At 33.7% G+C, this 16,113-nt stretch overlaps 1 protein-coding gene across 2 annotated transcripts; it reads right to left on the bottom strand.

Moving 5' to 3' along the window:
- Positions 1-2,231: 2,231 nt before the first annotated feature.
- LOC142549550 (NAC domain-containing protein 82-like) lies at positions 2,232-15,674 on the bottom strand. 2 transcript variants are annotated; one of them, XM_075658541.1, is made up of 10 exons: positions 15,356-15,674; positions 14,716-14,930; positions 13,905-13,983; positions 13,777-13,831; positions 12,024-12,186; positions 10,750-10,904; positions 8,157-8,431; positions 3,068-3,409; positions 2,826-2,945; positions 2,232-2,728 (listed from the first exon to the last, which is right to left on the bottom strand). In XM_075658541.1, exons 5-10 carry the CDS (start codon positions 12,035-12,037, stop codon positions 2,603-2,605), a joined length of 1,032 nt encoding a protein of 343 aa, XP_075514656.1. In that variant the 5' UTR covers positions 12,038-12,186; positions 13,777-13,831; positions 13,905-13,983; positions 14,716-14,930; positions 15,356-15,674; the 3' UTR covers positions 2,232-2,602. The 2 variants fall into 2 exon arrangements, with proteins under 2 accessions (XP_075514656.1, XP_075514657.1); XM_075658542.1 differs by lacking the exons at positions 2,232-2,728; positions 2,826-2,945 and adding an exon at positions 5,415-5,790 and having other exon boundaries at positions 3,326-3,409; positions 12,136-13,983.
- Between the last annotated feature and the right edge of the window lie 439 nt (positions 15,675-16,113).

Raw genomic sequence — 16,113 nt, 5'->3', positions numbered from 1 at the left:
TGGATTCGTCCACAGATTGAGGATGTGAGTGTCTTAAATTAGTCTTTGAAATTAGATTCATGTTGAAGAAACATGTAAAAATACATCGGTATTAAATTTTCTTTACCAAAAACTGGATTTCATTCCTTTATTTCCCTGCTTTATTATCTTCTCCTAAATTTTTCAACAAAATCCTAAAACAAACATAATCCAAACACAATCTACACCTTTTAATTTCTCCACATGCATTCATGACTTTCTTTTCTCTCTTTTAATTTTCTCCATTTTCAATTCCAAACCTACACACACACTCATACGCAAAAAAAAAAAAGAAGGAACTCAAACACAAATGACTTTAAGTACATCAAACAGACACAACCTTAAATCTTCATTTGAACAAGATCATATCTTGTCCAAACTTGCATTAAAACTGCAGAAAGAAATTTGCTAGATTCATATTCAAATAAAAAACTTGGATCGTTGAAATATCATCTTGATTAAACATATATATTTTTAATTTATGACCTTTTTTAATTTTTTTTCCGGAATGAACTTCAAACATATAGGAAACAAAGAGCAGATGCGTATTCAAAATATGAGTCAAACAAAGATTATATTTTCAGTATTTATCTACATATGGAATAAACAGACATAATCAGAATAATCCGATCAGCATCTGCAGTAGACTAAATGATTTTGAGACACAATTCAACACAAAATCAAGAAATTGGACAAACGAATAAACAAAAAACAAGAAACTTCAGACAAGAAGATACCCAAAAGAGAAAAATAACAACAAAGAACAATGCTAACATCTCAGAAACTCACAGAACTTCGTTTCTTGTTCAGCGAAAACCTTCGAAGTTCACAAGATATTTATGAATCAAACATTCATGATAACATTAACATATGTAAAAAATTGTGGGCATTCTGAAAAGCTAAACAAGAAACTGACCTATATATAAACCCTATATATATACTTTTTTCTTCTGCATGCAGAGAATTGTAACCGAAGCTAAAAGTAGAGGGGATGGAGAATTCTAGGCAGCGGGGATTATATAGGAGAACGTGAAGAGGTTGAGTACGGGATTTGCTTCGGTGTGCAACTTTGTTTTGTAACATGAAATAATTGACGTGTGGAGGGAAAGACAATAAAGTGACCGTTTCTTGAATTCTTTTCTTGATTTTTCTTGAATTGGCAAAAAGCTAAAGATGGAAAAAAAGTAGTGGCACGAGTTGAATTTCTCATTATCAAAAAAAAAAAAACAAGTTGAATTTCTCAAATACTGACTATGCTATCAGCATTACGCTAGTATTTATGGAATTCATTTCTTTTTCACATGTCAAAACAATATAACAATTTGACTTTTATTTCGGACTTTTTTGAAAAGCTAATAAAACCTTTATTTCCCTCACTTCTATATCCGAAAATCAAAACTGCTTCTTCTATATATAAAAACTGAGTTTATTGGAAAAAAAAATTAGTAACCAATATTTCTAAACTTATCCTACATATAGTAGAAGTCGACTAATAGCTTGGTCTCTACTAATGTATCTTATATTTCATGGTCCATGGATTTTATAACCGAGTAAACTATCAATATTAAAAGCTAGTCCAAACACATTTTTTAGGGAAAAAGCCTCTCTTAACTCGAGTTGTGGAATGAGTTTATTTTTGTAATTGAATTATACATAATCAATCAATATAAATATCACAAGAACTCATGTCACCATCTCACGTGTTAAATTTGTAAAACAGATCTTCGATCCGACGTAATTCAAAAAAATATTATTTTTATGTCAAAAATATTATTATTCATGATAGTTATTGATTGAACCAACTCGTCTCACAGAAAACTTATTTTATATTTATATAATTAAATTATATCGCCGAATTTCTTATTTTCTGAAGAAACATTTATTATATATTTTAATTAAAAATGTAAAATTTATATTTTAAAGAACTAGCAAATGAAATTAAACTATTTTCCGAACAAGCATGCTTGTCATAGCGACAATTATTTAAATTTATTGCCTAAGTTGAGCTACAGTAGATCCCATAAAGAACAGAGAAAATCTGACCAGGTACATGTCTGAAAAAGAGTAGAAACTCAATTAAATGAGAGCCTAATTCTAAAGTTCATGAACCATGAGACAGAGAAATAAGACCGTATATGACAGATTGAGAGGGAACTAAAAATGGTGGAATCAGTTCATACCAAGCGTAAACAAAATAGACAAAGTCCCAAACAAAGCAGCAATACCATGGATAATTAAAACTTCAGTCCATAAAATAAATCCAATGAATCCCAAGTGACAGTCATAATTGGTGAAACTGCTGGAGATAGTTTCTCCAGCTGCTCTAACAGGTAGACTCCACCCAACGGAGATGGAGAGAATCTACATAAAAATAACCATAAATTTTCAATTTCGTTTTTTTTCCAACTGCTCATGGTCTCAAAATGAGGAGTACGAAGGCAAAATCCAAATGCAAAAAAAAAACATCCCAGTTTTCCAAGCCAAGATGTGCTTGCAAAATATTTCAATGCTCACCAAAAGTTCCAAGTTCTAATATTTTCTTAAGTAGATGTGACAGAAGCTCATCACATAATAACCAGCTCCATCACAGATTGTCATCATATCCACCTGTTTCCATTTCATGATAAAAAAAGGCCCCGTTCTGCGGCTGTCCAAAAGAGGCGTCCAAGCCAAACATAGCATTAGCTCCATGGTAATAATTATCATTTTCCTACGTTTCAAGGTTAAAGCATAAGGATGGAATGTGTAAAAAGAGGAATACTGAGTGGAGTTCTTTTCCATTTTAAAAACCAAGTTACTGGTCTCACCATCTGAACCAGATTCAGAAAACTGTCTGCCATATTTGATTCTTCTGGCACCACAGGTGGTTGACTTGAGAAGTCTGAGGCATACGCAGCATTAGATCCATGGTAATAATTATCATTTTCCTGTATTTCAAGTTTAATTTATTAATGTTAAAAGGAAAAAAAATAAAACGAATAATAAAATACAGGAATGATTCAATGGGAATTCCGTTTAAAATTTGAAAAATCAAAATTAATGGTCTCACCATCTGAGCCACATTTAAAAAACCTTCAATCTCAGATTCTTTGGGAAGCACTGGTAGCTGACCAATGCAAGAAGCATAATGGGCCGCACCAGATAAATTGCCTCCTTGCATATTCTCATTAAAGTAGGATCCCACTCTGTCACACATTTGAAATTGTTCGGTTCCACAGACTGCAGCAGAGAAATTCACTGGAGCTACAAGACCATCTTTTTGCATAACTGAGAAATCAATTCCAGCTTCATTTATCTGTGTATAATGTGCTTGGACATTGGTGCTGGTGTTTATATCATTCCCATCAAAACCAGGTAAGACAATGTTCTTTCCCTTGCCAACGAGGTCAGCCTGCTAAGCACAATATATTTCAGCACATCTTCAAATCAATACATAAAAGTGGACAAAGTTTTATCACTCGCATTTAAAAATATGGAGATCTATCTTAATATTTCAAGTTGTGGCAACCACAGACTGAGAATTGTTTGCCATAAGGAGCATCAAACAGTTGAATATTTGTAAGAAAAAAAGAACAGAGGTGTATGCCAATGACACAACATTTCAATACAATAACAAGGGATAAGCATAAACAAACAAATTTAAAGAATAATCATAAAAAAAAGAAGAAACCTGGGACCTCTTTCACATAAATTTTGATTATTCGCGTTACAAAGTCAGAAAATTAATTTTCACCGACAAATCTCAATAGATCAGTGTCGCTGATAAGCCACCAGAATCATAAAGATGTTGTTAGTAGGACCATGATTCATATGCAATTTTGGAAATACCTCAGAGCTGATGCAGTTAGGTGTGTAGATAATCTGATAAATTGTATGTCATCATTGGTACTTTACAGGATATTCCCTTTCCACGTTTGCATCCTCATTGCCCAATTTTGAATAAATCTAGTCTTACGATATATCTGATTTGTTCAAGATCTGACCTATCAAGTACATGTTTGATATTCTTGCACTCAAAAGTGATGTAGATGTTATTTTTTGCGATGTTACTCCTATAATTTTGCTTTTATATACCACCTTTCAGCATTCTCCTTATTTCGTTCAAATGATGAGCATAAATTGAGACTTTCTCCATTTTTACTTCAGCCTACCAACCTGTCAGCATAATGATGTATTTGTTTCTATTATAGGCAATCGAAGCCTACCACAAAGCATTTGTCCCTAGTAGATACCTCAATGCTATCGTAAGGGCTACTGCAATAAAATAAAAATTAGAATTGTCTCTCACAAACTAGAAAATCCAAAACCGAAACCGAGGACTTATAGTTCGTTTTGCTTCCTAAATACAAGAAACTTGAATACGTAGAACCATAGTTAAAACCATTATTTATTCATAAATTTAAGGTCCTGAAATATACATAGATGAATTAATTTATATAATCAAATTGATTTGATCACTTCACTAGTCATACCTTTATTTTATTCTTGACGTTGATAATTTAAACGAATAAATTTCATTTTAAACTGGTTCAAATCATAACATAATCGAAACCATATTTAGATGGTTCTGTTCTGAATGTACCACCTTTCACTGGAACTGGAACCATCAATTTTAAAATCCTGGTCATGTTTACAAGAATCTATTTTCAGTGTATTAGTGTTAGTTTGGCAAACTAATCTAATTTCTTAGTTCCACGTCTTACACTGGCTAAAGAAACTAATACATTTGGTTTTGGCTCACAACAAAATTGAGCATAAATGAACAAATATTATAACCACAACTGCTTCAAAATTTAAATTTGGCTCATTTTGGTTTATGCTTTGTTTAATTCAAAAAAAAAAAAAAATCATATGATGCTTGCCACAGCACTTCTAAAATATTACCGCACTAAAGCAGAACAGACAAAATCATGAACTCGTGGTTGGTAGTCCTAATCAAATGATTTAGGAATGAAGCTTCTTTCTAATATTTTAAAAAGGGATGCACATAAGGGGGAAAACTGATGATTGACTGCATGATTACTATACAAATTAAAGTCTTACACCAGCTCACACCATTTATGTGGCTAGACGATCAAATTGGGTATACATATGAAAAGACCGGTACAAAAACAAACACATTTGAAAATTCAAAACGAGTAATGATGCCATAGTCATGTGGTTGATAACATTCACGTGATTATATCATATGCAAACACGTTGCATCTCTTTCATAGTTCATATTTTTATCTTTCTAAATGATACAGGTGGCCACGTTCACCCCTTCATGCATGGCCGAGATGGGCCAGGATGAGGAAATAAAGGAACAGGAGGACAAAACAATCAAATGCATATTCAACTAAAAGGATATGATGAGATCAAAAAAACAAATCAAAGTTGATATAAAATATAACTACCTTGAGATTTCCATTGTCATTCAAAAGCAACAGTGTCATTCACATTGCAATCCACAAGCCAGGCTAATAAACGCTCAAGTTCGGCATCTGGTTCATCCACAAGAACCTGGCTGGTAGAAGGGCCCACTGAGGATAGTGGACAATAAGCAGAAGTGCTCCCAGGATCATTTATGCCTGGTTCAAGTGAAGGGCTTTGCTTTTCAGGCAAAACTAATGCAAAAGTTGGACCATTACATTGAGAAGATATGATATGATTTTGAGAAATATTCATATCATCACTAGCCCAATCTGCCTCATCAAATAGGGCTCCAACACGTGAACCATTTCTTGGACTCAAACCGTTCTTCTTAAAGACTTTACAAAGCACATAATTGTCCTGCAAAAACGGCAGAACTTGAATAGGAATTTTACAACTTTCATATCAAACATATATCAAACAGGATGAGTGCCTAGAACTATTTAGCAGTTCATAAAAAAATTGAAGTGTTAATAGTATCGTGTAGTTTATGATAATCACAACTTCGTTTGCAACATCGAAGAATAGAAAAAGTAACTGCAGTCAAGAGACAGTGTGAATGCACGTCATTGAGTTTCATATAAATCAAGGCCTTATCGTGCATCAAAACAATCTTATTTGATTCCCAGAGATGCTTATGATCCTAAAAATTAATACTTTAACCGCAAAACATGGTCTATTACTTCTATTGATAATCATACTCGACTTAGTTGGATTTATCTGATGATTTGAAAATTTTGAAGTTGAAAAATTATTCAAAGATTTCCACAATATATGGTCGAAAAACAGTTTTAACCAAAATAAGCATCCCTCAAACTAATAATGGAACTTCATCTTTAACAAATATTTGGGGAATTTTTTTTAAATAAAAAGACATTGAACATCAATCACTTGTCGTGTTACTCCTCAACAAAATGGACTTCCTGAAAGAAAATCCGGCATCAACGCAAAGTTGCCCAAGCAATAATGTATTCTATGCATGTTCCAAAGTAATAATGCGAGAATCTGTTTTAACATCATGGTATCTAATTAACAGGAAGCTAACATGTAATTTAAAATATACAATGCCCCTAAAGAGTAAAAATGGCTTTTGTGAAAAATGCATTGTATTGGCCATGTGTTACGGACCCAATTATTGCCTAGATCCAAACAGCCCAAGAGTTACAAACTTTAGAAGAGTCTAGAAAGAGGGAAAGAAATAAAAATGTGAAGGAGGGGAGCTGTTATTCATTCTGTTTTTCTTGTTTGAGTGTTGAGACTAGCTTTTGCTAATGGAATTACGCAGATATATGAAATCTATTATCAAGAAACTTTTGCATAAGTTGCAAAAATAGACTCAATCTAAGTTCTTATGTCTCCAACAATACACTTTGATTAGCCATTACACCAATGAGATGTGAAGAATGGCTTCCTAAATGAAAACTCAGAATAAGTGTTCCTAGAGTCACCACTAGGTTTTGAGAAGAAATATGGCACATATAAAGTATGTTGCTTAAAGAAAGCTCTTAATGGACTCAGCGGTCTCCCAGAGCTTAATATGAGTGATTTAGGAAGGTTTTCAGAAGCCAGGGGTATTGCCAATTCCAACAGGATCACACATATTTTCAGATGCTCTAAAGTAGGGGACGATTTTCATCGCATTGATGAAATCATCTCCATTAGCGATGATCATGTTTAACTTAAAAGATCGAAAGAAGCGCTTGTTAATGAATTTGCGATCAAAGATCTAGGAGCATGAAAATACTTTTGTGCAGTGCAGAGTTTATATCATCCAGAGAAGATAAGCCTTCTGAAAGAGGGGCTTACTAGGATGCAAAGCAACTGAGGCACCAGTTGATTGTAATGTGAAGCTCCAACAAGTCACGCCTAAAGAAGTAGTAGAAGAGATCGGTACCAATGACTTGTTGTAAGACTGATCTATCTTTCACATACTTGCCCTGATACTTTTGCAGTTGCCAATTTAAGCACTCCCAATGCCAAACACACATAATTTTTAGGTATTTGAAAAGAACTCCAGGAAAAGGTTTATTATTTTAAAAACATGGCAGCCTCAAGGGACAGTTTGCATCGATGCAGATTGGACTGAAAGTGTCACTCATAGAGATCGGCTTCTAGCTATTGTACGTTTGTTAGGGGTAATTTGGTTACATGGGAAGCCAGAAGTAACTTGTGGTGGCTAGCTGTGTCAGGCTGAGTTCTGAGATCTTGCTCGAGGTGTTTGTGAGGCAATGCGGATCAAGAGATTATTTGAAAATTAGGAGTCTCTCATTCTATGCCTATGAAAGTATTATGTGACAATTAAGCGACCATCTCCATCTCACATAACTCAGTTCTTCACAATGGAATGAAGCATGTCGAGATTGATAAGCACTTTTATCAAGGAAAACTGGATAATTATATGGCTCATATTCCAAGTACAAATAAGGTTGCAAATATTCTTACTAAAGGACTACCACCATCAAGAGAATTCGAGTACTTCGTCCGGAATATTCAAGCTGTATAAATCTGTATTTTCAGTAAAATTAATCTAATATAATTAGCTTAAATTTAGCTTTTCTTAACAGTTCCTTTGTATATCTTTGAACACAAGGCATGCAAATTAATTTTATATTGCAATGAGAAATTAACAATCTTGATTTCTCCTTTCAACATTCTTTTTACAAAGCCGAACTTAATTAAATTGGAAACTTTAAATATCTCAATCAGTAACTAATTCGCCAATATACCTGAGCGCCTGTTGCCGCCAATTCTTCATCGAGGATCCTGTACTCATGAATAATCCAGTCAGTTCTTTTCCCTACTGGTGCAAGACCTAGGTGGAATACCAAGGTTTTCACAGTTCCAACAATTTTATCATTGTAAAAGACATTTCTGTCTTTTCCAGTAATTTTCCAATATCCATTATCTGTAGTACGTTTCACTCTGAATCCACTTGCATACTTCTTCTCTCTAGGGCAAAAGAAAAACCATTCCAGATCCTTACCTTTTAAACAAGCTTTATCTGCAGAAGAACAAATAAACCATTACGACTCTAAAATTTGTTGACACGATAACAACAATTGGAATTGAGACTAAACAAACAATATACATGGCTGGCATGGATGATGGTGTGAGGGAGTCTATTTTGGACCTATTTTATTTAACTTCCCTTCTCGGTTTGTGGGATGGATCATGGAGTGTGTCACAACAACCTCGTATTCTATATCTTTGAATGTACAGATTCATGGATTCTTTCTTGATCAATGGGGCCTCACACAAGGTGACCCGTTATCCTCTTTTCTGTTTACATTATGTATTGAAGTGTTATCGAGGTCTCTGAATCACATATCTTTATCCCCATCTTTTGAGTTCCACCCGAGATGCAGTAAGCTGGGTATTACACATCTTGCATATGCAGATGATTTACTTCTATTCTCAAAGAGGGGATATCAACAGTGTTTCTATGATGATGGATTGCTTGAATCGTTTTGGTAATACGGCGGGGTTGACAGTAAATATGATGAAGTCTAACATATATATGGCTGGTATGGATGATAGTGTGAGGGAGTCCATTTTGGATATGACAGGTTTTAATTTGGCCATTTTCCGTTTCGATACCTCGGTATTCCTCTTGCATCTAGGAAGATGTGCACTTCAGATTATACTCGTGGATGCAATTGGGGCTAAAATTAGCTCCTAGCCAAGACACTCACTATCATATGTCGGGAAGATCGAATTAATTCGATCGACACTTCAAGAGGTAGAATACTTCTGGTTATCTATTCTACCACTCACTTCTAATATCGTGGATGACATTTATAGGATTGTAGGAAGTTTGTGTGGCCCTCGAAGCAACCTCCTATCTCATGGAACATGTTTTGTAGACCAAAGGAAGATGTGGGCATGGAGCTTAAAAATTTATTGGCTTGGAACTGCTTTGATTGCAAAAACGTTATGGAAGATTCATATGAAGAAGGATTAGCCTGTGGGTGAAATGGGTGAATGAGATCCATGTATGGTTTGGTGGTGTTTGGGAATGAAATTGGAAAAAAGACGAGTCTCATTTGATTAAACAAATTGTGAGAATTCGAGAAGTTCTTCTACTTAGACAACCCTCGGCTGAGAGTGGGGGATGCTGTGGAGAGTTGGTTAAGATTTCATGGTGGTCTTGCTCGAGCTTATGAATTCTTTGTTCAAAAACAAGGGAAAACCTACCATTTGGAAACATTGCATACTCCCCAAGCATCGTTTTGCAACGTGATTGTTTGCACACGGTAAATTCCTAACTATAGATAGACAATGCTATATTGAGAACAAGATGTGTGTACTTTGTAATAACAATGATGAATCAGCTGGTTGTCTTTTCTTTGCACGTGATGTGTCGAAGAAAATCTGGAATGACATCAAAGAATGGCTGCATAAAATCAAGGGATCTGCAACATCGGTTCAGAAAGCTTTCCGAGGTGTCTATAGAGGTAATTCTGCATTGTCCAAGTTGACATGCATTGCAGTGGCAAATTGTGTCTACAACATTTGGAATGCATGCAATCGAGCTATTTTTGAAAAAAAAATGCTGTGTCCCAAGGGTATCATTAGAAAATCAAGATCCTTACTCTTGATATTCGCTAAGTCATCTGGATATAAGTTCTTGATTGCATTATTACTATTTATGATGTGTGTGGATACGATCATTTTTGCTTGTTTCTAGAACTGGGATATGCCTTGTGTAGTTGGTGATGATATCATTGATTTTATTGATTCGATATTTGCTTTCTCCCGGGTATGTCTGATGTACTTGTACAAAAATCTTTTACCTTATTTTAATGGATTTTATTCTTAAAAAAACAAACAAACAATAAAATACTAAATAAGTATCAAAAGTTGAAATGGAGGTGGCCAAACCTCAAGCCTCCACCTCTAAATACAGTTTGATGCCTAGGAAAAATAGGAAATAAATTGTAATTTTTAGGTAATTGTTTTTAAATTTCTAGATTATTTACGTTTATCCTTTGTAATTTATAATTTACTTGGTGGTTGAATAGCACCGTTGGTACTAGGGCTTCAACTACACCATGTCCACCCTAGATTTTTAATATTAATAATATGGCATAATGATCTTTATTAAAAATAAAAGAAAATATCAACATTAACATGCATCTTTCTTAGCATGTTCTACAAACAATAAAATTGACAATTATTGCTCCTACAAATTCATTCCCAGAAAATTAAGAAAATCTATATAAGTAAAACAGCTCATCTGGTAAAGTATAATTTTTACTAGATAAAAACAGAGAAGTGCCACATAGAATGAAGTAGAAAACAGACAAGTAATACATTTACCTGGAAGATCCCACGGGGCGAAATTATGAATGTTGATCTCTGAAATAGCTTCAAAATGAAGCTTCTTTCCCGTAACCTTTCTCTTGAGATAGTACATCACCAGCTCAACATCAGTTGGATGAAATCGAAAACCCGGGGGTAGGGTGAGGGACATCCTTGCCATTGAAAGAAGAGAAAAGAACACACGGAATCCAACTTACTTAGACTTTCACAAAAAAAATTATCCTGCACTAAACTTTTATCAACCTTTTTCCACGGGAAAACACCCCTATAGCAATCAAAACAAAGAAGAAAATAAAAGATTAAAATGTAAATACACCACAATTCCCTGGATGACAAACCTTCCACTAAACTACAGGAGTGATAGTCAGGTCCAATGACGAAATAAAACATTGGTGGAGCATCAAAGCCCCTCTTGGTTCTTGAAATATAAAGTACTCCAGATTAACCACCGATGCCTTTTGTTGGGATCAAAAGGCATACAGTGTGCAAAACAAGCCCTATCGTTTTCACAACATAGGTTTATAACGCAAAAACACCGATAAAACCCTCTTCAAATAAATAAAGACACATCAAATGACTAAATTAAATAACACACAGATCACAAAATAAATGTTGTTTTGAAATACTACATTTGGAACTCGACTACAAGGACAAGAAGCCAAATCTAATCGTAGACCCAAAACCATAGAAAGGCTTATGAAAGGTGACCGATTCAACAAGAAATCATGAGAAAACAAAACAAACTATTTTATAGCAAAAAATTGTTAAAAAAAAAGACAAACAAACCTTGAAGGAAGCCCTGCACAGAAACAAAGTGGGGAAGGTGGATCAAAAAGTACTAAGGTATAGAAATCTTATGAATGGGAAAGGGAATGAGAGTAAAATTATAGGTAGCATTGGATTTTAGATAGAAGATCACAGGAAAAGGTTTAGAGAAAGCGAGTACGACAAGAGAATTTGCGATGACTTCTGGGAGAAGCTTGGCTTCTCATTGGTTGATTTATACAATCCTTATACTTTCTATGCACAAGAAATTGAAATTATTAGTATTTGCGGATTTGAGTTCACTAGATTACATCGAATTAATGACCTGCATTATATCTTTTAGCGAGTTAGGTATATGCGTCGCAATTGATTATACAACTAGTTAGCGGTTAGCATATAGAAAGTACTTCTTTGAAAAAAAAAATTAATAATAATACCTAGGCATAATTCTACACGGTAGTGTGTGCATGATTTTAGGGAAAAAAAAGTTGTGCAACAAAATCTACCTGGATATGGTCATTGTTTAGTAGTCTACGCCATGGCAGTTACTTAACTCTTGTGAAAGATAGAAACATTCCATGATGTTTAGAAGACATGGAGTAGTAAATTTAGTGATACCCTTTGTGATTTCCATTGCAAGGAACCAAATCCAGATAAAAAAAAACATGCCTGCAATTACATTTCATGTCATTTAATGCAAAATTTAGTGACACAAAGGAACCGCTAGAATGCAGATAATAATAGAACAAAATAATATAAAGCAAATGTATGTGCATTTAAATAGAATTCTTGGTGTGTGGCCTTGAGTGCAGTAAAGTAAATTTTGGATGCCACTTCCAACCGTATTAGATTGAAAACGCTGGCATAGTTCAGCAAAAATTACAGAGCCTAGGAAACATTGTTAAACATTAGATATCAAAATATATTCAATCACTTACAAATATTATAGTAGCATAGTAGTACATGAATAAAATAAAACAGGAATAATATTATCTTACAAATATTGAGAAGCCTTCTGATCCACCCTTGAATCCAGCTCATGATAAAATACACCGATACACTCTCAGTTTGAGAATGAGTTACAGAAAATATTCCCACCAAAAGAACGAACTTTTAACATAACAATCAAATATAACATTTTCACAAAATGTGAATCATTAAAATATGCAGATGGTATTTAAAAAATAAATTTATGTTAAAAGCAACATTTATTTAGCATAGATGTGAATGCGACCAAAATTTCCTATACAGAAAAAAATTAACATGCATAAACTAAGATTGATTTTAATAAAATCATATATGATATACTTTTATCAGTTTTACATAACATTTCCAATGAATTTTAGTGCATGTTAAAACTTTTGTAAATTTTCAAGAATTTTTCATCACACAAACAATTTTTTTAATCAATGAATGTATATACTGTATATAAGAATATATTCTGTCAGATTTACTTTAATTGTTATATTGTTCTTTCTATCTAATTAATAAGATATTGTTTTCTATCATTTTTTGGTGAATGCACAATATGTTAATTGGGTACATATATATCCAAATAAACAAATAGTTCAATACTTTTCTTAAAAAAAATATTAACATATCGTTCACCAGCATGAACATATGAAAAAGTAAATGTCAAATGATATATACTTTATTATCATATGATAAATATATATTAATCATAACATTTTTATCAATTGCTCTCGGAGTATCAACTATGTCACAGTCGACCACATGAAATTCGGAGATTGCAGTGTCATACTCCGAAACTCCAACTCAAGACTCAGGTCCAGTTTACAGGAGTGAGGATTAAAATTCATTAAGCATAGCAACTAACATCTGCCAGTGTAATGAAACCAATTCAACATACTCAATCCATAAAGTTCATGCTAATTTAGTAGCCTCCGAAATATATGGCTTCTCAAACACTTTGCATACTAATTACTAAGTGAAAGTCAAATTAGTGCAATATATAGAATAATGCATTGAATATTTGATCAACTATGGGGAACCGACCCTTGAAAACAATAATCTGATTGAACAGTTTGGTACTCAAAAAATGTGTTAGTTCCAATTCAAGCCACCAACACAGTAAAGGACAAAAGTAAATCAGAAAATCATACTCAACTATGAGCCAAATCTAACAGGAAACTTTCTGATAAACAATCATCGATTTATATCAAATGATGTTGACATCTGGAACTTAACATAAACAAGGACAACTTTCTTTCTTAATTCTATAATGAAACAGGAGCATACCTGGTATATCTCCTGGTAAGTAATGACCATTCCAAACAATAACGTGTGCCCAAATCTACATTTAAAAATCATTACACCATGAAGCAACCAATTCAAACCTCTTGGCCTACAAAGAGAGGACAACTGACCACGTGGACCGGGGAGCAGCAGACTGGTCCCATTCCAGCAACACACAGAGTTCACACGAGTCAACAAATGGACCGTAGTCTAAAAATAAATAAAGTTAGTCGAATGACGAAATGGTCTTCAGAACGCAACTATAATACTATATTAGAAAGACTAATCCTAACAAAATCTATAAACAAAAACATTCAAAATCTGAACAGATTGTTTATAGTTTGAAATCACGGACACTATTCATAGAACTTAATTCCTTCCAGCTAAGGATATAACAATTTTTATTTGTGGACTCTCACAATGAAGTTGCTTCGGAAGAAATTAATGCTAGGATTTAACACCGAATAAGAGCCAAATGCATGATATAAAAGTCTAGCCAAATCTCATCTTCCTTCTAAACCCTTGTTAGATTGAGAAGATCCGTTTTTAAGATGTTCTCATATAATTTTCCATTAAATAAAACTGCTAAATTCTTCGATAAATGTGATCATTATTCAAAGTAATTTAATACAACTAATCACACCATTACATTAAAGGTCAGAAAAAAACTAAAAATGAGCGGAGTAAAATCAATTATCTGAATGTCCCACTACAGTTTCAAGAAAGAAACTTCATTCCAGCCAGGTGAAAAAATTTTCTTTAAACAGCAGAAAGTTTAGAATACAAAAAAGGGAATTTGTAAAGTGTTCTTTCATCAAATAAGCCTCCACATATCAGTTTTGCTGACGTAGTCATAATGCGTTGTTGGGAACTGTTGACTTTGACAATATCTTTGAACAAGACCAGTTATTGAGAATGTCTTTAGGAATCGTTGACTCTGACAACATCTTTTAAGCAGAACCATCGCTCTGTAATAACGAATCCTCAAGCATATCAATCTGCATATTCCCATCTCCATGTATGTCATGAACAGGAGATTAAAATTCCATCCGTGCTTGCTAGTCTATCTCCTATTTAAGAACCTTCAAGAGTAGTGATAATGAAGTGTCCCCAATGCATCCCAGCAGTTACTCATTGGAGAGAGGACACAGGATAAGCTGCTATCAGAGACCATAATTTTAGTGAAGGGAAGCACAAAACATAAAATAGTAAAATAAGAGCGAGGAAAAAGATTGAACATCTTAAACTAAGATGAAACTGTTCCTCCCTGTTTGTATTGTTCCCAGGAACGGAAACCAGAACCCGAGCAAAGCATATATTTTAAATCTGAAATCAATTCAATCTAACATCAACAAATGGCCTATTCATCTATACTTATTTCAGTTCGCTCATGCTATGAAGGAGATTTTTCCGTCATCCATCATCAAGCACAAATACTGTAGTACATGAATATTCACAATAACGCACACAAAACAATAATTTGTAAACATAAAAGTTTAAAATGCAACTGAATGCATTTCCATCATGAAGTTTCAGTGTTGATGTATCATTGATATATACAATTGCACAAATAGTTGCGAACCTCGCTTTATGGTGCTCGTACAAGAAGACAGACTCAGATAATTGGGCTAACCAATGCTTTCATCCATCGATAACTCGCGGGTGCTTAGGCCTGATCGCCGAAGCCCCGATCGGATCCCTGCAAAGCAGCCATGTTCAAATTCCATATAATCCTTAAATTGAGATTCCAAAGCCGAACCCCTAAAACCGGTAATATGGAATAATTTCCTCTAATTTTGAGAGATAGAAGTTGGGCTGGGGGGGTAACATGCTTCAGGTTAGGGCTAGAAATGGCAGATTGGGAAACTGGGGCCTTTAGACGACACGGATAATATGGAATAATTTCCTCAATTATTCCATATATTATTTTTAGTCATTAATTTAAGTAAAGAATAATAATAATATATATAAATGAAAAGAAAATGAAAAAACTCATATTAAATCAATTCTTCCTTTCCCAATTATCGTAGTTAAAGACCAAATTAAATACAGTTTCTCTAAGATACCGATTGGTTAGTTTGATGAGATAATTCAATTATTTGATATACGTCGATAAAAAAAACTGAAAAATATGGATAATTATATATAAATAAACATGTCAAAATAAGACTTGAAGAGGTTTTTAGTATGGTAACAATGATAATTATGAAATTAAATATTTTAATGTTATCTAAGTTAGTTACTCAAAAGATATCACACATAATAATATATATAGTATATATGTAATTTTTATATGTTCCAACCAACCATGTCTTTATTTACACCGTTGAGGTGATACTT

This window comes from Primulina tabacum, chromosome 6 (genome assembly GCF_025594145.1).
Source record: "Primulina tabacum isolate GXHZ01 chromosome 6, ASM2559414v2, whole genome shotgun sequence".
In the NCBI taxonomy this organism is placed as follows: Eukaryota; Viridiplantae; Streptophyta; class Magnoliopsida; order Lamiales; family Gesneriaceae; genus Primulina; species Primulina tabacum.
Note: the sequence above shows the minus strand (reverse complement) of the source record. Positions and strands in the feature narration are given on the sequence as shown.

What these genes read in the sequence shown, in the direction of transcription:
- LOC142549550 (XM_075658541.1), bottom strand. An exon ending in TTTTAAATGTGGCTCAGATG is followed by an intron (nt 2,946 to 3,067) that starts GTGAGACCATTA and finishes CTTGAAATACAG; the next exon opens with GAAAATGATAATTATTACCA. An exon ending in TTCTGAATCTGGTTCAGATG is followed by an intron (nt 2,729 to 2,825) that starts GTGAGACCAGTA and finishes CTTGAAACGTAG; the next exon opens with GAAAATGATAATTATTACCA.